Source organism: Halichoerus grypus, chromosome 13, assembly GCF_964656455.1.
Source record: "Halichoerus grypus chromosome 13, mHalGry1.hap1.1, whole genome shotgun sequence".
In the NCBI taxonomy this organism is placed as follows: domain Eukaryota; kingdom Metazoa; phylum Chordata; class Mammalia; order Carnivora; family Phocidae; genus Halichoerus; species Halichoerus grypus.
In genome coordinates, this window is record NC_135724.1 from 82033776 (window position 1) to 82058324 (window position 24549).

Here is a 24549-nt window from a genome sequence, read left to right on the forward strand (position 1 = left end):
TTTTCCCGGATAAGCCAAGTTAGGTCAAAGTCCTTTTTCCTCCATGCTGTGCAAACTGATACCCCTCCAAACAGAGATTCTCAGAGGTCAATAGGACTTTCATTTTCTGAGTGTCTCAGGATATCTTAAAAGGTAAAAAGTTCAAAACATGATCGCAAGCCTTGTGCATTTTAAATATTTACCTTTAGCAAGTTAATGGTTTTAATAAACGCACACACACAGTACAAATGTAACAGAATGGGGTTAGGCCACAAGATAATTACAAGATTTCTTTTAAGATCAATTCATAATGCACATACACATTTTGGTCTGGTAACGGGACCAAGTTCAAAGTTGTCTAATAACAGGGCACCTGGGTGGCTCAGTTGGTTAAGCGACTGCCTTCGGCTCAGGTCATGATCCTGGCGTCCTGGGATCGAGCCCCACGTCAGGCTCCCTGCTCAGCGGGAAGCCTGCTTCTCCCTCTGACCCTCTCCCCTCTCATGCTGTTTCTCTCTCTCTCTCTCTCTCTCTCTCTCTCTCTCATAAATAAATAAATAAATAAAATATTAAAAAAAAAAAAAAGACCCCTATCGGCAGAGGCCCTTGTCTGTGGATCCTAAATGTGATGGTCTGACTCTGGAACACCTCCTTCTGTAATTATCCTCCACAGAAAATAGCCTGTTGAATCGGGGGCAGAGAGAGAAGGGCAGAGAATCAGTGATTTCGAGCTTCCTTGGAGTTATTATACAGAATGAATCGCTTTAGAAATGATGCCTTGAATACACTACTAGGAAATTATACTTGAAGGTACTAAACACAGTTGGTTAAGTTTTATAAGTAGCAATTTTTTCATCACACAGATGGGTGCATACCTACTAGTTTACAGGTCTGCAGTCCGGGACCCTGACCTGCCACAGCTCACAACCGGGTTACGCTTGCTGCCCGCAGGGTGGGGCAGTGCTGCTTGAGGCCGTGGTGGAGGGCGTGGTGTGTGGATCCGGCCCCTGGGGTGGCTGGCGTGGTGCCCAGCTCAGCCCCAGGATGCTGCCCTCATTTTAGGACAAGCCAAGCGGGGCAGGTTGCTGCAGGCCTAGAAGGGAGAAGCTGTTCCTGGCGCCAATAGTCAAAGAGTCAGAAGCTGCTTGCTTCGTACAGGATTGGGCTTTAGCTCCCGGATTATTTCCTTGGGCTGTTGTAACAAGGCATTACAGACCGTGTGGTTTAAACAACAGAAACGTTCTGGAGGCTGGAGATCTCCTGAAATCAAGGTGTTGGCAGGTTGGTTCCTTCTGAGGGCCGTGAGGGAGAATCCTCCCCAGGGCTCTCTCCTTGGCTTGTGGATGGCGTCCTTGTGTTCACACGGCCTTCTCGCTGTGTATCTGTCTCGAAATTTCCCCTTTTTATAAGGGCACCAGTCATCCCACTCAAAAGACCTCATTTTAACTTAAATGCCTCACTGAAGACTCCAAATAAGGCCATATTCTGAGGTGCTGGGGGTTAGGACACCAGCATATGAATCTGGGAGGGACACAGTTCGACCCATAACAGTTCGTAAAATGTGTCTCCCAAGGGGCCTCCCTCCCTGCTGTCAAGCTCTTGTCCCCATTCTACGGTGAGGCTCCTGACTGTGACAGCCCATAATTGGGGGAATTGGGGAAGGGCAAGGTGCTTCGCTTCTGTTTCTAGATCTTCCAGATTCTGACGTCTTGTGTCTATCTTCCTACCTTAAAAGCCGCCCTCCCTCCACCTTCCCGTCACTTCCGCCCCTTACTCCCCAACTTCTGCTAGAAGGCTCGCCGTCCTCCCACTCACGAGGAAGCCTCCGAATCAGTGTTGACTTTGTCCCTTGCCCTCCCACCCTCTCCCACCCCCGGGCTGTCTGTTCTGCTTCTGGCACCGCACTCTCCGCCGCAGCTGTGATCCACCCTCCCAGCTTCCCACCTGCACCGTGGCAACAACCCCCCCCCACCCCCCGCCTGGGGCTCTCTGCCCTCACCCTCTCCCTCCCGCAACCCCTGCAGTCATGTGTTCTAAACCTTAGCTTTGAGAAGCTCCCCCCTCCAGCAGGCAGCTTCAAGGGTCCCCCGTTCTCTACTAAATCAAGACAAAAGCCTTTGGCTTAGCATCCGAGGGACTCTACGATTTTGAAATGCATTTAGACCTGTGTTCGTCGGCTTGGGTTGCCATCACAAAATACCACGGGCTGGGTGGCTTAGACGTAGAAAGTTTCTTCTCATAGTTCTGGAGGCTAGCAGACCAAGGTCAGGGCACCAGCACAGTCGTCGGGCGAGGGCTCCCTTCCTGGCTTGGAGACGGCCACCTTCACTGTGTGCTTACTCTGCCTTTCTGTGTATGCGTGGAGGGAGAGAAAGAAAGACAGAGGTTTCTCTGCTTCTTCTTATAAGGCCACCAATCCTATTAGATTAGGTCCTACTCTTATGGCCTCTTTTTTTTTTTTAAAGATTTTATTTGTTTGTTTAAGAGAGAGAATGAGTGAGAGAGAGAGCACAAGGAGCAGAGGGAGGAGCAGAGGGAGATTCCTCTCTCCCCAAAAAAAGAGCCCCTCTTTTTTTTTTTTAAAGATTTTATTTATTTATTTGAGAGAGAGAGACTGAGAGAGAGAGAGCATGAGAGGGGGGAGGGTCGGGAGGGTCAGAGGGAGAGAAGCAGACCCCCTGCCGAGCAGGGAGCCCGATGCGGGACTCAATCCAGGGACTCCAGGATCATGACCTGAGCCGAAGGCAGTTGCTTAACCAACTGAGCCACCCAGGTGCCCCCAGGCGCCCCTCTTATGGCCTCTTTTAATGTTAATTACTTCCTGAGGTCCTGTCTCCAGTAAGTTAGGGCTTTAACGTATGAATTCAGGAGGGACACAGTTCAGTCCGTGGCAAACCTCAGGTATTTGTTGGGTATGTACTATATGCTGGACACTCGTCTTGGGGCTGGACACATCTGTATCTAAACATCTGTAGACATTGCATATATATATATATACGGATCTATAAGACACAGAGACGTAGATATATATACATGCAGATACATACACACTCGCAAATTGCAGGCAGTGAAAAGTGCCTTGAAGAAGAATAAAGCGTGGGCGCCTCAGTAGCTCAGTCAGTTAAGCATCTGCCTTCAGCTCAGGTCATGATCTCAGGGTCCTGGGATCGAGTCCCGCATCGGGCTCCCTGCTCAGCGGGGAGTCTGCTTCTCCATCTACCCCTCCTCCCTGCTCATGATCTCTCTGTCTCTCACTCTCTCTCTCTCAAATAAATAAATAAAATCTTTAAAAAAAAAAAAAAGAACAAATGAGTGTGGCTGTGTGCCAATAAAACTTTATTTATGGACACTGAAATTTGAACTTCCTATAACTTGTATGTGTCATGAAACATTACTCTTCTTTTGATATTTTTATTCAACGGGTTAAGAATGGAAAAATCATTCTTAACTTGTGGGCTGTATAAAAACAGGCAGTGGACCAGGTTTGGCCCACGGGCTGCAGTTTGCAGATCCCCGCATGCAGGTGTACGAGGCTTCCCGCAGTTGTGGAATGAGAGTGGGAACCACTGTAGGGCCAAGAACACGAGTCCCTGGCACACAGTAGGTGCTCAATAGGTATTTGTTGAAGGAGAGAGAGGAGGGAGGGGTGGAGAGGGCAGAAGGAAACAGGGTGTCAGGGTACCTACAAAGCTGAGTTCCGGGCTCAGGGCTCTGGGCTGATAGGGCCTTGCCTCACTATCTCCTCTCTGGCTGCAAGACCATTGCCTTCCATTTCTTCAGGACCCCTGCCAGCTCCAGAAGCAAAGAGGTGTTGACAGGGCCTTTGAAATGCCCACAAGTTCAGAGCCTCCTGTCCCCATTTAGGAGCAATCCCAGGCAGCGCTCCCACAGAGCCCACCGAGATCTAGCCAGTGTCTCCCGCCACCTGAAAAGCTTCCACTGACCACTCCAGACACAAATCCAGAAAAGGATGCGTGTAAACGCTGCCCAAAGCCCACTTGTGCCCTGTCCCCAGCTTAATAAGTCACAAGTGCCCCTAATCTGCATTTTTAGCGAGAACATTTCCGTCCCCACTCAGAAAAGTCATTTGCATCCCCCATGCAGGGCCCCTGACTGCTATATTAATCTCCCCATTTGTCCCCTCCTGAGTCATCTAATATTACTGCTGGCTAATTAAAACATCAAAGCCCCAAGTACAACAGCCCTGCCAGGGGCCTCCTAATGCCTGGTTTCAAGTATGCAGTTCAACGCAGCCCAGGGTGGAGAGGCACGGCTCACGCCCAGGCCCCCAATTTCTTGGCTCGTAATGACCACCCATCACACATCTGGAACCTCAAAAGATGGCCTGTTTCATTATGCTTGTTACCTCACTCCCACCACACCCTGCCAACGAAGGCTGCTGGTTGCCCACCCACCAGCCACACCCCACACCTCCTACTCCTGCCTCACGGTGCTCCCCACTGTGTCTGTTACCCCCCGTCTGGGATTCCAGCAGCTCCCCAGCCTCTAGGGCGTCCATGTGGATGATCAAGAGAGTTTGCAAACTGGCTGAGTGATGCTCAGTCTTTAGGGAGGATCGCTGGGGTGCCTCCCACCTGGGCAAGGTCAGATTTTTTGGTTCTCATGGCTGCAGGCTGTTGGCATGGTCAGAGGAATTTGTCGCTACCAAGTCTTGCCCAAAGATGTGACATCCATCAGCTGCATGTCTGCCGGAAGAGACCGTGGTGAAGACAGATCTTAAAGAAACGTTGGGGCTGTCTGGCCAGGCCTTCAAAGGAAATGGAGCTGTCTGGGATGTGGCTTCATAAGGGGACAGAAGGAAAATAAATTGGAGCTTAGCAGGCAGAAAGTACAAATGGGAAAGAAGGGAAGAATTCTTCTACATCCTTCTGCTCCTGGTGTGGACGGACTGTAGTAATACTTATGGCAATGGCGGTCCTGATAGGACTAGCAGGTGTACCATAGATGACTCTATAGATTACAGTACTGAAACCTACTGGTGTGGACTATAACACCAGTAGCAGTAAGTGATGGCTAAGATTTAGGGGGTGATTGCATTCATCCAAGTGAAAGATGATGCTGGTCTGGCCGGCGTGCTCGTCAGTTAAATGGGGAGAGTGAGGAGGGGGTGGATTCTAGAGCTCTTTAGAAGCTAAAATGGTAGGACTTGGGGACAGATCAGGCGCAGGGGGATAAAGAGAACGATGTCCAGGATAGCTCCCCACCCACCCCCCCGTGGCTTGCCCAGGCAGATGGATGGTGATGCCCAGCACTGAGATGGGAACCACTGGGGATGACTGGATCTGGCCACAGCAGGGAGGTGTGGAAGATCATGAGTCATGGCACCTTCCATTTGTTCTCTGCTGTCACTTGCATGGTTCTGGAGGCTATGATATGCCTCTCACCTCAGGACCTTTGCATAAGCTGGTCTTTCTGCCTGCAAGACCTTGCTCTTCTCTCTTTGCCTGATTAACACCTACTTGTCCTTCAGGTCTCGATTAGAAGTCAAATGCTCTGGGTTAGGTGTCTCTTCTATGTGCTTCCACAGTTCCTTATACACTGCCAACATCCCATGTTATAGCACCCATTGCACTTGATTATAATGATCATACACCTGTCATCCCTCCCCCCACTCCCACCATGCACTGTGAACTCCATGAGGGCAGAAATCACATCTATCTAGTTTGTCACTGTAGCCCTGGCCCTTGCAACCTTGCTTGGAACATAGGAGATACTCAATAAACACATGTTGAATGAATGAATGAATGAATGAATGAATTATGCATAATGGCCAAGAGGCAGGAGAGTCCAGTAGTTAAGGACATGGTTTGAAGGGCAGACTGCCAGGGTTTGACTCCTGGCTCCAGTGTACTAACTCTGTGACCTTGGACAACTTAGTTAACCTCTCTGTGCCTCAGTTTCCTCATCTATAAAATGGGCATGATAAGATTTTGCTTCGCATATAATAAGTGCTTCTTGAATGCCGGTTTTCAATATTAGCCCTTCAGCATACTCTATGATTTCTTTCCCGGACTCAGCCCATTTCATTGTAATTCACAGCTTCCTCACCCGCCTGAGTTCCTCCAAGCCAATGAGATGAGGACTCTTCCTCCTGTCTGACTTCATCTCCTTACACTAACCACACTCTTCCACTCCAACTGCACTGGCCTCCTTGCTGGTCCTTTGAACTTAACAAGCTTATCCCTACCTCAGGGCCTTTGCACTTTCCTTTTTCCCCTCATTATCATATATCCTTATCACCAACTGATATTCTAGTGGTTCATGTATGGGTTTACTTATGATTTATCTCCACTTCTCTCCCAGCAGTGTCCCAGAAGGGCCATGGCACTCTCTGTCTTGTTTACTACAGTGTCCCCAGTGTCTAAAGTGTCTAGCACACAGTAGGTACTCAATAAATACCAGTTGAGCGTGTGAATGCCCTGCCGCAAGGCCACTATCCAGTGCTCCGTTCTTTGGCATGAGTGTCACTCCACACTGGCTTGTCTTCCCTCTCTCACTCAGCAGATGCGGCAGAATGTGCCCACTGCCTCTCCCTTCCAGTTGCTGACTGACACCCATGCTTGTCTGATGCATAGGCAGGTAGACAATTATTCAGAAACACCCATGACAGAATGTAATCCTTATTAATGAGGTCTAAAATGGATGGGCCAATGTTGGTGAGCCCAGGACTTATCCCCCACCACCAACTGGGCATTTAGTGTATGGAAGTGAAGACAAATGGGGGACTGAAGGTGTTCAACGCAGAGGGACCAGTCAGTGCAAAGGCCCTGAGGCAGGGATACACTTGGCATTTTTGAGAGGCAGAAACCTGACATTTGGGGGAAACATTCTATGCTTCAGAACTTTCTAATTGGATCTTTCCTGTTTTCCCAGTACTCACCAGAAGTAGTGAGTTTGGACTGTAACAGGAAAGCTCAGACATCCACAGGCCTGAAAGCTGGTACCATTCAGAGAGGCTGACAGCGTCCCTTGGTTATTTACTCATTCAACAAACATTCAGTGAGTCCCTGCTATATGCTAGGACCTGTGCTAGACACCAGAGAGGCCACCTTTGAGAGGGCCCTCCCTGCAGAACAGAACCCAAAAGGCTTTTCCACGGTGTCTCCTTCAGCATAGGCAGAGGCACCAGGTTCCCTGGTTAGCATGTGTTACCCTGGGAGAATGAGTCCTTCACTCTGTGCAGATACTTGGTGACTCTGGCAGATTCTAGGAAAAGCGACTTTTCTCCCCATCCCAGTGGAGACAGTTTTCCAGTGTCCTCAGGACCCTGTCTAATGTCCCATCCTTCCTTCTCTCCTCCAGCCCCCTGCCTCGGGAAAACAGTCTCCCACAAAGAATGGCAGCCCCTCCAAGTGCCCCCGCTTCCTCAAGGTCAAGAACTGGGAGACCGACGTCGTCCTCACTGACACCCTTCACCTTAAGAGCACCCTGGTGAGTATCCCAGCAGGATGTAGACCAACCTCACACTAACCATGTTTGGTGTTGGCTAAGTCTTTGTTGTGGGGACTGCCCTGTGCACTGTGTGGTGTTTAGCATCACTCCTGGCCTATACCCACGAGATATCTGTCACCCCCCTGAAATTGTGACAACCAAAAATGTCTCCAGATATCACTCAGTGTCCCCTGGGTGGGAAATCCACTCCCATTTGAGAACTGCTGGTGGCTCTTTATTCACTCGTGGAAATACTTTTTATTTGTGTACCTTGAACCTAAAAGAACCCAAAAGTGGGAAATCCACTCCCACTTGAGAACTGCTGGTGGCTACTTATTCACTCAAGGAAATACTTTTTATTTGTGTACCTTGAACCCAAAAGAACCCAAAAGCGGAGGAGTTGCTTGTTCTGAACACATTTTCTCTCTCACAACCTGAGCACTGTTGAAGTATTGACCAAGCCCTTCCTTGCTTTCACTGTATTTCAGCTAAACTTTTATGTCATATTTTTAACAGCCAGCCAATCAACATGTTGCTTTACATTTTTGTTGAAAATGAGCCTCTTGGAAGAACATTGTATCGGTTAGCTATTGCTGTGTAACAAACATCCCTGAAACTCAGTGGCTTAAAAAAAACAACCACTGATTATTTTTCAAGAGTCCACAGATTGGCTCAGTGGTTCTACTAGTCTCAGTGATCTCAAGCATCTGCAGTCATCTGAGGGGTCAGCTGTCACATTGCAAAGGGTGTGAATATAGGGCAGAGAAGAATTGGGGCTATGTTTTTGCAGTTAATGTCCCAGAGATGTGTTCGAATGAGCTACTACAACCACCTACAAGTTCCTTCTAGATCAACATGGGATCAAAAAAAAATATTTGGGGATTCAGTACCAATGAGTCTGATTCCCAGGGAATGCCAGTCAGAAAGGCCCTCTTCCCCTAGTTGAGTAGAGCAAACACTTTCAGAACCTGAAAACACTGCCTGTCAATCCTCACCTTGATCGATGACCACCATCCTATGATGGTCAAATCATCCAATGATTTGAAGCTGGTACTTGAGAAATCCTATTTGGGAATTAAAGGCCAGGTAAACTCCACGACGAATGTCAGATCCAGGTCCACAGCCCCACTTGTGCTAAAACCAAGTGATCATCCAACTCTCTCTTTTCCCTCCAGGAAACGGGATGCACCGAGCACATCTGTATGGGCTCCATTATGCTCCCTTCTCAGCAAATAAGAAGGCCTGAAGATGTCCGCACAAAAGAACAGCTCTTCCCTCTCGCCAAAGAGTTCATTGATCAGTACTACTCGTCAATTAAAAGGCAAGTGTGTGTTGACTCTGGGGACCCAGGGTGAATTACCGAGTACTGGGACAAAGACGTCAGCTCCAACTCTACGACAGTTGAACCGAGACCTAAGCATGAGGGCTCTGCCCTCCATACACACAGGTTGAGAACTGGTGGCCCGAGGGCCAAATCTGGCCCCCAGAAATGTCTCTGTTTGGCCTACAAAGTGTTGCTTAAATTTGAAACATCGCAAGCAATTCCGTGTCTAGGCATACTACCCTAAAGAAACTCTCACAATTGTTCACCGGAAGACATACAAAAAAATGTTCACTGAGACATTGTTATAATAGGAAAAAAAATTAAAATCAAAGAGCCAACTGAAACCACCTCAGCTCCCTCAACAGGAGAATGTGTAAGTAAGCGGTGGTATTTTCCAAGTCATGGAATATTATATAGCTGCAGAAAACCCCAGGAAGAGTTGTCTTTAAAAATCAGATTTCCAGGGGCGCCTGGGTGGCTCCGTCGGTTGAGCGTCTGCTTTCGGCTCGGGTCATGATCCCAGGGTCCTGGGATTGAGCCCCGCATCAGCCTCCCTGCTCAGCGGGAAGCCTGCTTCTCCCTCTCCCTCTGCTGCTCCCCCTGCTTGTGCTCGCTCTCTCTCTCTCTCAAATAAATAAGTAAAATCTTTAAAAAGAAAAAAAAAACTGATTTCCAGGACCACCTGGCTGGCTCAGCTGGTGAAGCACATGACTCTTGATCTCGGGGTTGTGAGTTCAAGCCCCACATTAGCTGTAGAGATTACTTAAAAATAAAATCTTTAAAAATAAATAAATAGATAAATAACATTAAAATAAAAATCAGATTTCCAGTTTCTCTTGAAAGGAGACCTGGCAGCCCTGGGCCCCATTCCTACAGGACAACTGGCAGGAGCAGAGTGTTAGCTGCCCCCCTTTGAACCGGGCACAAGCTCACTGGCTGGCCACAGTCCCCACCCAGCCAGTTCATCACTACTGGAACTTTGTGGGCATTTGAGTTTGCCATCTGCTTATGCTTGAACTATTGTGGCCACATACCAACTCAGACTTGCTGTGGCTTCTGCCCTCCTGGAATGGCTTGCTCCTTCCACCGACCTCTAATTCAGGAGAGAAGGTGACAATCCCATGTCCTGTCCTTCCTCACTCAGATTTGGCTCCAAAGCCCACACAGAGAGGCTGGAAGAGGTGAACAAAGAGATCGAAACCAACGGCACCTACCAGCTCAAAGACACGGAGCTCATCTATGGGGCGAAGCACGCCTGGCGGAATGCATCCCGCTGCGTTGGCAGGATCCAGTGGTCCAAGCTGCAGGTAGGCGGTAAGGCTCTTTGGTGGGTGGGGAGGGATGAGCCTTACAAAGGGTCAGCTCTTTCCAAGGGCATCTGGAAGGCATGGTGAGATATCAGATAGTGGTCATGGGGTCCCAGATTCTCAGATCATGACTGAATCTGCCTTATAGTCATGTCTCATTGAGCCAACACAGTGCTGTTTAAAAAGGAACTTGCATGTCTCTTGGTAAGGTTTATGCTCTCCAGTTTACCACAGACCCCACCACTCCCTTTTGTCTTCCACCTACTCTCTTTGCTTATTTATACTATCTGCCTACTCCCTGAAAGCATTCGATTCTCTGTCCCCTGGGGAGTAGTTTGAAGTTGGAAATAGATTAGTTATCAAGTTCAAGGGGGTTTTGTTTGATTGTTATTTGTTTTGTTTTTAAATCCCTGATCCCTAGTAACATAGCAGGAAATCCATCCAGCCCACTAAAGTCTCTCCTTTACTCATCATCCTGTAACCACATGCACCTACACACCATGCCTGCTTTCAGGGGATTTTTCCTGGTTTGATAACTGTGGTTATGAGGATAGAAAAAAAAAAAACCACTATAAAACCCAGCCTAGGTCTCATTAGTGGAGGGCTCTCTCCCCAAGTGGGGCAGCAGGTGGAGTGGGCTCCGGGTTCTCCCCGCCTGGGCAGGCCACGCTGGGGGAGCCGAGGAGGGGAGGAGAAGGCTCCGTTCTCACCAGGTACCCCTGGCAGGTGTTCGATGCCCGCGACTGCACCACGGCTCACGGGATGTTCAACTACATCTGCAACCACATCAAGTATGCCACCAACAAAGGGAACCTCAGGTGAGCCTGCCAGCTTGCGGGAGGGGAGTCGGATGTCCCCAGAGCATTGATCCTTAAGGTCTGGAGTTGGGTCACCTGCAGAGGAAATGCTCCCCCTTTCCTCTCGGGGAGAGGAGGCCTGGTTGCTTTTTTCTACCTGCCATGTCCCGTCTCTTCTGGGAGAAACAGACTCTTGCGTGGTTTGCAAAGCAGCAGCGGCCAAAATCACGTTCAACCCACAGTTCAGTATCAGCCCGTGGAGGGGGCAGGAAGGGGTGTGTCCCATTCCCAGGACTCGGAAAATCCCAGTGCCGATGGTGACCTGCTTGTACCAGCTGCTGTTGTGTGGCCTGGAGCTGCCTTAGAATTTTCCTGGGCTTCAAAGACAATGTCTCTTCCTGCCACTGTGGGCACAGCTCCTTCAGGTTCCACCAAGCCAAGTCACCTTGGATTCCTCTTGCCCCGAACAAAGAACAAAGCCCCGGGGAGGAGGCCAAGGCAGGGAGGCACCGGTGTGGGCTGGTGGCTTCCATGCTAGCAAGTTGCCGCTGGAAGGAAACAGCTGGGGCCCTGCAGCCAGGCAGGTCTACTTGTCAATCCTCTGCCATCCATTGGTTCTGCCCCGGCATCTGGTCCCAGCTGCTGAGGACCAGCCCCACGGTGGGGCCGTGCGCGCCAATGTAGGGAGATTCATTCCCACAGACCCCAGGCTGCACTGAGCTCATCCCCATAGTGGCTTGCTTGCATTAAGTGTGGGTTTTCTTGGCTGTGTCCCTTCCTTGAGAAGGAAACACTGTTCCAGCTGAGCCCACCAGTAGGGAAGAGGCCTGTAATATAAGCCCAGAGCCCGCTTGGGGAATTGGTCTTTCCATTTTTTCCTAAAAGTCCTCACCCCTAGGAGAACATCAAGGAACCGTCCTCTATATCCTGAGCGTCAAAGGAAGGCCCAGTCAAGGTCTCAGCCCTCCAGGAGCTTATGGGCTGTTCTGGTAGTTTCTAAATGGTGCTATTACAAAGCAATAATGGGGGAGGGGGGAGTCACCAAAAGCCGGGCAATGCACCTCCCCTTTTTTCAGTTATCAGTGGGGCGGGGTGGGGGGGGCGGTTCTTGAGATCTTCTCCTAAAGAAACTATTCAGCTGATTCTTTTTTGTTTTTTACCATCACACATCTGGACATGATAAGAAGGCCATCAGAGAATGTATACCGTACATAGAAACAATCTAAACATAACAGAGGAAGGCAGGCATGGGAGAAGAAGGGAGGGAGAGAGATGTAAGGCATTCAATCTGCCATTCAGTGAAATTATGTTTAGGAGACTTAGATGTGTTCTGTTTTCTTCTGTTGGTCTCGGTTCCCGCACATAGAATAAGCATTCCACCTGCTGTGTGTGAGTCTGGTGTTTCTAAACATGCTTTTTAAATATATATGTTACGCACACACCCTTTACCCGGTGCTCAACCAAAGAAACGGCCGTGTGTTTTACTGCTGAAGACAGTGCTGCCAGTTCGACCCATTCTGTGCTCATCTCCAATATGGCGCCTTTGCCATGAGCTTGTGGACAAGCTGTTGGCTCTCTGTGGCTCCTCCCTGCAGCCCTCATTCTGGGCTCCCCCTGCCCCGTGCAGTGCACCAGCCCTGCAGTATTAAATATGATACAGTCTTGCGCACCCGGTGAGACCCTCAGGTGCTCAGAAAGAAGGTGGCCCTGGGAACAGATGAGACAGGGGACGCTTTGTGGAGGAAGTGAATCTGAGTTGGGCCTTGAATTTGGGTACATGACAGCAGAGAGGGATTCCTGCCAACATGGGCAGCAGGGCCAAGTTCCAGGGGAAGAATGTGTAGAGGGGAAGATCTGCAAGCAATGGGCTGGACCTGCCATGTGATCCTCATGCGGACACAAGCCGGGGTGGTGGCTCCCATAGCCTGGGATTGAGCCCAGGGATGGCACTGATGAGCGGGGTGGCCAGAGCTCCTGGTATGAGATCACATTGAACCACGTTGTGAAGAAGTCATTCTCCTTTCCATTGTTTTCAACCTTCTGATGATGCTAAAGAGAAAGTCTCAGTTTGGTGAGAAGACATCCTTAACACCTCTCTAACGCTGCTGATCTCCCTGTTAGCAGAGGGAGCTGGGCCCCCAGCTAGGGGCCTTCAGCAAACCACAGAAACTTCCTGCAATGTAATAACGGTATACGCTCTCTAGTTGCCTGTTTAGGTAGGCGAGGCCAGTGGCGATCTCCAGTTTTCGTTTAAAGTGAATAAATGTGAGTACAAAGGAAGCACTAAGATTTCTTCTTAGCTGTAAGTGCATAGACTTCTGTATGGTACTGGGAGTGGGCGCAGGTGGGGCGAGAAGTTAAGGATGGCAGTAAGAGCAAGACTGGAACTGGGAATCAGTGGTGGGCTCTTAGAGGGAAGGAGGATCCCATGTTGTCTCCCTGGAGGTCACCTGCTGCCAAAGAACCCCTAGGAAACTGGCCCAAGTCAAGAGGGTTTAAGAGTTTCCAGTTAGAGCAGCAATCTCTGTTCTTCAGTGGGCTGGCGTGGGGCCTCCCATCATCCACCCTTCCTCAGACCAGTGCTCCAGTGTGGGGACAGGGCATGGTCCCTCCCTTCCAACAGCGGCCCGTGGTCCCTTGAGGACCTTGGCACAGAGGTCATCCACCCTGAGCCTCACGCACTGGGTGGCCTGGGTGACGCCCTTTCCAATAGGTCCGCGAGGTGCAAGCCCCGCCCTGACACCGCACATCCCCCTCTCTCCGCCACAGGTCAGCCATCACCATATTTCCACAGAGGACTGACGGCAAGCACGATTTCCGAGTCTGGAACTCTCAGCTCATCCGCTACGCCGGCTACAAGCAGCCTGACGGCACCATCCTCGGGGACCCAGCCAATGTGGAATTCACAGAGGTGTGTGCCCCCCTGGCCCTCGCCTGGGCTCTCAGTCCCCCAAACTGGCTTTATCCACAGCCATTTCTTACTTTAATGTTATCGTCATAGGGAAAGCAGCCAGAAGGGGTACCATGGACTCTTCTCCGGACCTCCTGTTCCTTTTGGCTGCCCCCAGTCCAGCTGGTTCTGTTCCAGCTGGCCATTTGGTCATCTGCAGCCATTACCTCCCCCAGCTCTCATGATAGGAACTGGTGTCCCACTTCACAGATGAGTAGACTGAGTCTCACCAGAGCCCAGTGAGTTATCCAAGGCCACCAAATGAGCACAGAGAAAGCTGGAAGTGCAGTCCAAATCTCCTGCCTCCCACCAGCAGGAGAAGCTGACAAGTATGCCTGCTCTGAGTTGGGTAATACCGCAGACTCCTATCATTCCTTCATCCGATTACCCAGTTCTAGCTATCCAGCCTCTCTTTGGATGGGCTTGTCTCTGCATTGTACCAAGACAACCACAGTTTCTGGCAGCCCGAGTCAGTTCATAAAAGCCACCAGGAAAGCACACACCACCATCTCCCCATCCGTGGGGATGCAGACAGGTAGCGTAGGGAATGAACGGTGGCTTACAGCACCTTGCCCGTAGGAGACGCCGCGGGCAGACCCATGCCTAGAATGATCTCGGGCACACAGCCCGGCACCCCTCTTATTTATCACCCACTCATCCCTAGTTGAGGTTCATCTCTGTTCTTTCCTCAAACACCACCCCTCAGGACAGAGCTGGCACGATCAAGCGTTGCTCCAGTCCCTCATTACTGCTGACTTCATTTGCATGTGGCTTTTCTTATTAAAATGTTATTATCGAGAAGGGGCTGTAACCAGGGCGACCAGGAGTTGCACCTGTGCTGATTTCGAGTCAGCCAGACTCTCGGCTCCACTTGGCTGAGCGCTAACTGCATAGTTGGCTGACCTTGTCCTCCTGGCCTCTTCCTCTCCTTCTGTCTCCAGAAACCTCGCGAACAGCACGTGTTCTCCTAAGCCCCTGATTTCGTGCTTCCTCTTCCTATGGACACCACAGAAAGAATCACCCCAAACATAACCACGTAACCGTATCTTTTGAAACCCTCTTGCTCTGTGCTGTCCACCAGTGTGGCAGCCTCCCGGCCACATGTGGCTAGTGAGCCCTGGAAAAATCCAAACTGAGGTGTGTCATAAGTGTAAAAGTACACACCAGATCTCGAAGACTGAGAACAAAACAGAGAGTGGAAAGTACCTCGTTAATAATTTTCATCTTGATTACATACTGAAATAATACTGTAGATAATGTTAGACTACTCTATTATGTTTATTAAAAATTAATACACCTATTGAGTTAATAAATATATTAACATTTATGTTAAATATCTTTTATAGTAATATTAATAATATATTTAATAATTTATCATTATGACATTAATGATTAATACATTTAATTATATGTTCTATATTATATATTTGACATTTTATTGGATAACTATATTACATATTTAACTTTAATGTTAAATATGTTGCTATCGATACTTTATTTAATATAATATTAATAAGTTATATCAATATAATAAATATAATTATGATGATTAGTAACTGATAATCAAATATTATTGAAATTAAAATATATTATTTAAAATGAACATATTATTTAAATTATTTCTCTCTCAAATAAATAAATAAAATCTTTAAAAAAATAAAAATTAAAAAAAATTTCAATGTAGCTACTAAAAAGTTTTCAATTACCTATTGGCTTGCTTTATATTTCAGTTGAACAGCTGCTCTAACAGATGCATTTATGCACAAATTCTAATAATTCTGCCCTCGTCAAATGTGGTAGGTTTTCTTTTTTTTTTTTTTTTTTTAAGATTTTTATTTATTTGACAGAGAGAGGGAACACAAGCAGGAGGAGTGGCAGAGGGAGAAGCAGGCTTCCCACTGAGCAGGGAGCCCCGATGTGGGGCTGGATCCCAGGACCCTGGGATCATGACCTGAGCCGAAGGCAGACACTTAACGACTGAGCCACTCAGGCGCCCCAGGTTTTCTTTCTATCTCAGGGTACCCGATGCACACAGTTCCAGAGCGAGTACCTAGGACGCGCCAGACCCTGTGCTCGAGGGTGTTATAGATAAAACAGTCAGATTCCGCGCTTGCCCTCCGGGAGTTCCCGGTGGACAAGAACAATGTGTCCCAGAGCCTCCAGAGGAAGGTGCTGCTGGCCGGCTTGCACTGGGATCTCTGCACCTTCTCCCACTGCCCCAGTGTCTGGAGGGTCTGGGGCACGGTAGCAGTGGTGGTGGCGTGACCTGGTCACTTCTGGTTGCAGATCTGCGTGAAGCAGGGCTGGAAACCCCCAAGGGGCCGCTTCGATGTCCTACCACTCCTGCTCCAGGCTAACGGCAACGACCCTGAGCTCTTCCAGATCCCTCCAGAGCTGGTATTGGAAGTGCCCATCAGGCACCCTAAGTAAGAGGAACTGGCGGGGGGGTGGCGGGGGCGGGATTCACCCAGTGCCCCTCTCTGCCTCTCCCTAAACCCCCTGGCTCTACTTCCAGCCCAGACAGAGACTGAAAGGAGGTCTTGCTTTCTTGCTCACAGTGGACACCCCACTCCAAGCAGTAAGTCCTCCTTGGCCAGCCAGGGGATGACCATCTCTTCGGAACCATAATCTCCCTTCTCACCCCACTCCTACGCAATCAGCCAGGACCTGCCCTTTCTCCAGCCTTTGTCCAGCTTTCCAGAAAGGCAGAAGCACCTCCCGTCTTGTCATGGGCACTCATTTTAAATAGAGCTGTTTAAAACTATGTGACCTGATGTGGGTCAAGTCCAGAAGGAATTTGGAGCCAGGAAGGAACTGCAAGGGCTGGGCCAGCAGCACGAGCAGAATTCACGCTTTGAGAGTGAAGGAAATCCATAGTGAGACACTGACCTTGGCGGCAAAATGGGGTGGGGGGGCTCAACAATCCAGACAAGTATTATTTTAATGCAATCTTTTTATCAAAATTAATTTGTATATCAAAAAATTTTATTAAAATTTAATTTAAAACTTTTTTACATGAAAATTTTAAATAAAGACGGGATCCAGTGCAGGGCTGAGATTCAGGTGAAGCATGCAAGGTGAGTCATGCACCTGCAAGGTGGGACCTGTCTTTCTTTAAAGTTTGGATGGTTTGTTTGCTGTGGATTTTTTTTTTTTTTCATTGATTTTGTTTGGAAAACATGGAGTTAATTTAGAATATAACGTAAATAAAAATTGGTACTGGTCTTAATTACTGGGTTTGTTGGAACCCCCTTATATTTTGCACCCAAGGCTAGAGCCTTACTGACTTCACCCTCATCCTAGCCCTGGAGAGGGAACAAGTGTCCTAAGGCCTCTGACACTACCCAGTATCTGGGAACTCACCTGGTCTTCCTGGTGAAACCTGGCCTACATTCATTAATGCGTTCCTTCAACATGGTTTATGATTCCTGCTCTGGGCCCGCCATTGTGCGAGCCTTCGTAGCTGAGTTGGTCTCTGCCTCCGTGGTGTTTTCGGTCCCAAGAAGGAGAACTTACACATACTATTGCCCAAATAACCACTTAATTCCAATAAAGTGCTACAAAAGAAATTTTATGGTGCCCAGAGTCATCAAGCCACCTGACCCAACCTAAACTGAGCATCAGGGAGGGCTTCCCAGAGTAAGCAACATTTTAGCTGAGAATTAAAGGTTGGGTAAGAGCTGGACGTACCACAGAAGGAAGAGAGAAGCTCCCAGGAGGAAGGAACTGCCGTGCAAAGTCCCTGAGGTAGGAAGAAATTTGGCAAGACTCCGTTCCTCCTGGATTAACTTTCAGAGTGGGTTCGGGAGATCAATAGCAGCCCAGCGCAGCGGCTCCCAGGCTTGCGTGTTCCTCCACATCACCTGGGAGACACATTAAAAATGCATATCATCGGACCCGGGCTGTGGAGCCTGCAATCCCACAGGTCTGAAGCGGGGCCCAGGGGTCAGGTGCCGACATAGCGAGTCCCAGGAGGCTGCTGGCCTTTCCACACCCCCAGACTCCGGCTGCCCCCCTCACCAGTCTGCCTGAGAGACTCCTGCCCCGTGGCGAGCTGGGCCGTGTCGCTCTCCGCAGGTTTGAGTGGTTCAAGGATCTGGGCCTGAAGTGGTACGGCCTCCCTGCTGTGTCCAACATGCTGCTGGAGATTGGCGGCCTGGAGTTCAGCGCCTGCCCCTTCAGCGGCTGGTACATGGGCACGGAGATTGGCGTCCGCGACTACTGTGACAACTCTCGATACAACATCCTGGAGGTAAGGTCCCTCCCTGGCTGTCGTGATGGGCAGGCAGGAGGCAGAGGGGGCCGGCCCATCGGTCCTTCCCCACAGCCGAGCTTTGGGTCTTGGAAACTGGGAGAGGTTAGAACAGAGGCTGCACCGCTGGTGAAGGCCCCAGCCATCCCAGAGCATCCGCGGCGGGAACAGAGCATGTGCTATGGGCTAGGCACTGTGCCAAGCACCGTGTATAGATGATGTGCTCATTTCATCCCCAGCACAGCCTCTGGGTATGACAGTCCCCGTTTCACAGATGAGGAAGCTGAGGCCTTTCAGAGGTTAAAGCGACAAGCTCAAGGTCACCCAGCTAGCGAGTGGCAGAGCGGGGATGTGAGCTCAGTCTGGCTTTACGGTCCAAGTTCCTAACCACCCGGCTACACGGCCTCTTATTAGAATGGTTTGAAAATGACCCATGAACTCGGAGGGTTTCTTGCCTCTTTCCTGAAAAACAAGGGAGGAGGGTTGGCAGCCGTTTGCCGACATATGCATTTCTCAGTGGAGGGTCTGATTCCCTCCTTGGCTGAGTCATCCTCATCTACTAAAGGCTGCTAGGGTGGAGTCTGGAGCTCAAATCTGGCAGATGCATCAGGATAGCTGTGGTCCTGCCAGCAACTGATTCCTAACAACTGTCTGGGTGGCGGGCTGTGTTTCAAAAGGAGGCATGAGAAACAGAGAAGTCAAGCACTGGGCCTATGTCACACAGTAAATAAGGCAAGATTAGAACTCAGAATCGAGCATTAGGTTTCTGTTGTTAAAATCCATGGGTGTGGGGCGCCTGGGTGGCTCAGTCGGTTAAGCATCTACCTTCGGCTCCGGTCATGATCCCAGGGTCCTGGGATTCAGCCCCGTGTCGGGCTCCCTGTTCAATGGGGAGCCTGCTTCTCCTTCTCCCTCTGCCCCTCCCCCTGCTTATGTCTGATCTCTTTCTCTCTCTCTCAAATAAATAAGTCTTTAGAAATAATAATAATAAAATAAAATCCATGGGTGTTCACATGGATAGACCTTGAAGACGTTACGCTAAGTGAGGTAAGTCAGACAGAGAAAGACAAATGGTGTGTGATATCGCTTGTATGTGGAATGTAAAAAAACCAAACTCATAAAAAGAGAGTAGAATGCTGTTTACCAGGGGCTCGTGGGTGGGAGAGTTAGGGAGGAGATGTTTCAGGGTGCAAACTTGCAGCGAAAAGATAAATAAGTTCTGGAAATCTAATGCAGAGAAGAGTAATTATAGTCAACAATACTGAATTATAAACTTCAAAGTTGCTAAGAGACTAGATCTTAATTGTTCCCACCACGGAAAAAGAAATAATAATTATGTGACATGATAGAGGTGTTAACTAACAGTGGTAATCATATTGCAGTATATAAATGTGTCAAACCAAGGCCTTAAATTTGTATACCTAAACTCAGACAACGTTATATGCACACGATGTCTCAATTTTTTAAAAATCCCATGGGTATTAGCTTGGAAACGGAAGCCAGGGGTCCTCAGCCTTGCCACACACTGGACTTACCTAGGGAACCTTATTATGCCTGCATCCCACTCACCACGATTTGGATATAATTGCTCAGGGATAGAGCCTCGATTCCAGCATTTTTCAAAGCTCCCCAGAAGATTCTACTGGGTAGCCACTGATCTCTGCAAACTTCTGGCAGGAAAGGAAAAGACATTTCAGGCCATTTCCGTAGATGTGGCTCAAGTCACATTTGGGGATTTTTTTTTTTAAATCATAGAGTCTTTTTTTTTTTTTCCCCTGCAACCGCTTTCCATTCTTGTAACCAAAGTAATGGTGTAGAAGTAACAAGAGCAGCATGATGGCTATACACACTTTCTCATAAAATAACTCAAGTTTTGTATGTATTTATGTAGAGCAGGAAATTTCTTTCTTTCTGTGGGATGTGTCACTGCCAAAGGACCACAGCAGAACCTAACGCCCCAGCCTCAAAGAATGAATTAATATGAGATCTGCTTTCGTGATCTCTGCTTACATTTCGATTGCAGGGAGTCCTCCCCGAGTAGCTTAAATGAGATGCGCTCCCGCGCCAGCCCTCCCGGTCCAACCACTGTTCTGTATAAATGTTGACAGCTGGGCTGGGAAGCAGTTTACCCAAACCTGAGAAATTGTCGCCTCCTAGCCCCGTAATGAGACCTGGGCTCCCACGAGTGACTAGAATTGACAGAGGAAGGAAAAGCACGGCTCTAATTAAGGAATTTGCTGTTGGGTCTTCCCCACTCCTGACATCAGCCCCTGGTTCAGCTTGAACTGTAACATGTCAGGAGTTGGTTTGTTTCCAGTAGTTTTGCCAACAGAGTTGGCTGGCTGGGGAGCTGCTCTCAGGTCTTGGATGTTATGCGTCTGCCTGGGCTCCAGCTCCAAGGCCAAATGGCTCTATGGACCTTGCTGAGCCTCAGTTTCCTTATCTGTCAGATAGACACAGGCAGGTATCCCCCTGAGCTCAAAGCACCCATGGTCTGGATCCCAAGTATGGCTACTCTAGGTGTGGAACAGGATCGGGGAGAGCTTTTCCTTCTAGAAAGCAGATGATGCCACTTCCAGACCCACTCTTCTGCTTAAAACCCTCCAAAGACCCTCTCCATGATATTTGGAATGAAATCTTGACTCCTAGGCTTATCCCAAATCCTGCATGATCCAGTCCTGCCTCTCTCTCCCACCAACTCCCCTGGCTCACTGCCCCCCGCCCCTCAAATACACTGGTCTTCTTTCTATATCTCAGATGGTACAAGCCTGATCCCACCTCAGGGTCTTTGCACCTGCTGTTCTCTCTGCCTAGAACCTTCCCTCCGCAGACCTGCAGATATCTTGCTTCTTCTCATCATCTGGGTCTCACCTGATATGCCACTTCCACAGTCGGTCTTCCCTGACTATCCTGGCTCAATCCGGCCCCCCATCCCTCTTTATTTCCTTTCCTTGTCTTATTTTCTCCCTAGGAATTAGCACTTATCACAATATTAACTGTCTCTCTCCCCAACTAGAAGGTAAGCTTAAAAATAAAAGGGCCACCCAAGTCTCTCTGGTTTTCTGCTACCAGTGGATTCTCAATAGAAAAGTCTTTTGAGTGAGTTTGTCAGTCTGGCAATGAGTTGACTAATTAGTGAAGAAGTTAGCTAGCCCTGTCTCTCCAGAGATGGCCTAGCCTGTGAGTCTGCGTTTCCTTCCTTTTTCAGGAAGTGGCCAAGAAGATGAACTTGGACATGAGGAAGACGTCCTCCCTGTGGAAGGACCAGGCGCTGGTGGAAATCAACATTGCTGTTCTCTACAGCTTCCAGGTAGCAGGGCACACAGCCTGGTTGTCGAGTCTCCAGGGGGAGCTATAAAACCTTCCAGAGGCTTGGAGCAGAAGGTCAAGAGACTTTGCTACTGGGGGGGGATCTGTCCGCCAGCAAGGTCTACTTCCCAGCATACATGCCTTGATCTCCACTTTGGATCTTAGGTGGAGACCGTTTGAGGAAGAGATGAATAGATGAGGGAGGGGCATTGGGACTTGTTGCTTATGATTTATTAGAATTGGGACGGCAGGCATCCTCTGTGTCTTGCCACCTCTTGGGGGTTCAGACTATCACATAACAGACACGAATACCCATCTTCATTATCAGAAGCATATCGGCCCACTCAATGCGTGGCTCTGTGGTAGGTGGTATTCCATAGGATGGCTGTAGAATTTATTATCTAAACCATGATAATTTGAGAGCAAAAGGAAGACACTGCTAATAATTATGCCAGGGTGGCAGGCATTAGCTGGTATTCTCCCAGGCAGAAGTCTATAGAAGACTATAGAATAGAGATCCCTCTGTAATAGAGACCAGCTCTATCCTCTGGGGGTTGAGAGTCTGAGAAGCTAGACCCTCCTAGACATCCATGGAAGGCACATGCAGTAGAATGAATGGTTCAAGTCATGGATAGACATGAATACGGACCATGGGCTCCCATGTCAGGCGTAGGGAGAATGGACACATGGAGGAATATCCCAGGGCAGAGACAGGTTGAGATGGAATGAGGGGGAAGGAAGTCCCCTCTCCTCTCTCAAGGGTGGAGGAGTGAGGTATTCGGGAGTCGTTGAGAAGGATGGAGCATAGTGTGGTGGACTGGAGGACTGGCATGAAGACTGGCGAGCCAGAGATAGGAGAGATGTGAGTGGGATGAGTGATTGAGGAAGGAAGATGCAGAAAGGGGCAAGGGTTTGTGGGCAGAGAGGGAAAGCACTGTTTAGACAAGGTGTGAATCCAGACCAGCCGACCAGCACGGGCCCTGGGGGCTGGTTACCCAGATATGCAGTCCACCCACCTCTACAGCAATTTCTCTGTTTTAATTAAAAAAAAACTCCTCCTGAGTGCTTAAAAATTTTTATTTTAAGAGGATTTTATATCAGCACCATAAATGGAGGGTCAGCATCAGTTGCCATAAATAGAAGGTAATTATAATATTAAATAAATTAATAAACAAATAAACACAAGGAAAACAATACAGAGTTGTTAAATTCTAGCTCCATGCTGCCTGAGGTTCCTCTCTCTGGTGAAAAAGAGGGGGAGAGGGAGGAAGGAGAGAGGAAAATTGGCAAGAGAGGCGTTGAAAATGGGTTAGCACCAAAAGGAGACTCTCCCCTGGGTATAATTGAGAGGGAAATGCAGAGAATCACTTTACACCGCCAAACATCATCTCCGGGACCACCCTCTGGGAAGCGCTGCTCGATGGGGAACAGAGTCCTGAAATACCCCAGTTTCTTTTCCTTCCTGACTCCCTGTCCCCTCTCCTCCCACAGAGTGACAAAGTGACCATCGTTGACCACCACTCTGCCACCGAGTCCTTCATTAAGCACATGGAGAATGAATACCGCTGCCGGGGGGGCTGCCCCGCGGACTGGGTGTGGATTGTGCCCCCCATGTCTGGCAGCATCACCCCAGTCTTCCACCAGGAGATGCTCAACTACCGGCTCACCCCCTCCTTCGAATACCAGGTCCTGCCCCTCCCTGCCTCTTCGGTGCTAAATCTTCAATATTTGGGATGCATGTTTTGCTTCAAGCATGTCTGAATTCAAACTTACTCTTTGGGCACTCAAGTCCTCCATAGCCGACATGGCTGGAGGCTACCTCTTGGCCAGCACAGCTCTAGCTCAAAGACTAATGGGGTCCCCCAGCTGAGTGTTTGAGAGGGATTAAGGGTGGAGTGGAAAGGTCTAGCAGGACAATGCAGGGAGACTGGACCAGCCACTCTGTGCAAGGACCCCTGTGGTCACCCCCAGCAGAATCGGTCCCGTCAAGGGCTGAGGGTTAGACAGAGCTGGGCAACCACGAGCACCCAGGAAGTCCTGAGCGTCCCCCAAGAGGAGCCAGACTTCCTCACTACAGTGACCATAGTCCTCTCTTCCCAGCCTGAGCCTTGGAACACCCACGTCTGGAAAGGTACCAATGGGACCCCCACAAAGCGGCGAGCCATCGGCTTCAAGAAGCTGGCAGAGTAAGTCTCCTGAAGTCGGTGGGGGATAGAAGTGCCTCCAAGCTCAGAGAGCCCCAGGCAGAGGAGGCTGGGCAGATGCTTGTGCCTCTGACCCCTCATGTGTTGTGATGTGACTTCTCCATCTTCTCTGATCCCCTCATGCCTTCTTTGCCTCAGGGTCTGAGATGTGGAGGTTGCTTCAACTTTTTTCTTTCCCAACCTCACGTTCCTCACCTTGGTGTCCTAAATTCTTATCTTGGAGGCAATGGCATGTTGGTAAACCAGCTCTCCTAAAAATAATAACAATGGTACTGTTAATAATAACAGATTTGTAACATTTGCCGATTTCCATGGTATAAATACTCCCGCTGTGGCCAATTTCAAGCTACTTACAGGAAGTCACTGAACCCAGAGGTGGGAGGAACTGGGACGAGCCAACTCAAGAGGGCTCTCACCCAGGGCTGAATTCTAACAACACTCATTCATTCATTCATTTGGCCAACAAATGAATACTGAGGGCCTGCCTTGTGCCAGGCACTGTGCTAGGCTCCAGCCATGCCTGATGAGCCAGATCAGTGTTGTTCCTGTCAAAGCTCACAGCCATTCATTTTGCAAGAATCACCCAAATACAGTAAACATTGCAAGTGCCATCGAGGAGTGATTCATGGTGCCGTAAACAGAGCTGACCGAGTTTGGGAGGTCAGAGAGGGCTTCCTTCAGAAGATGACAATTGGGCTAAAGAATGAGATGAATAGACTTAACTGAGCAAAGGAGGGAGGGAAAGAGGTTATGGGCCAAGCCACTGAAGAGTAATGATTCTTGAAGAATGTGTGGCCAACCAAGGGACCCGCTGACGAGTGAGGTGGGGCTGACCGAGATGATCTAATGGAGATAACCTTTTGGCAGAGGAGCTGGGTGTGCACTGAGCGACTCTTCCATCCGCACCCTCCGGTCCAGAACTCTCTGGGTACAATCCCTAGAGGGACAACAGATGCCATCCATGCCGCAAACCCC

General features: G+C 49.2%; 1 protein-coding gene across 1 annotated transcript in view; it reads left to right on the forward strand.

Annotated features, from left to right (window-relative positions):
- The window catches only part of NOS1 (nitric oxide synthase 1), an 81387-nt gene that overhangs the window by 23414 nt on the left and 33424 nt on the right, over window positions 1–24549 (forward strand). The window contains 10 exon segments of the mRNA XM_078060919.1: window positions 7303–7431; window positions 8607–8752; window positions 9900–10062; window positions 10789–10880; window positions 13629–13770; window positions 16096–16235; window positions 17887–18061; window positions 21270–21371; window positions 22862–23056; window positions 23471–23556. Of these exon segments, the coding sequence (XP_077917045.1) occupies window positions 7303–7431; window positions 8607–8752; window positions 9900–10062; window positions 10789–10880; window positions 13629–13770; window positions 16096–16235; window positions 17887–18061; window positions 21270–21371; window positions 22862–23056; window positions 23471–23556 (1370 nt within the window).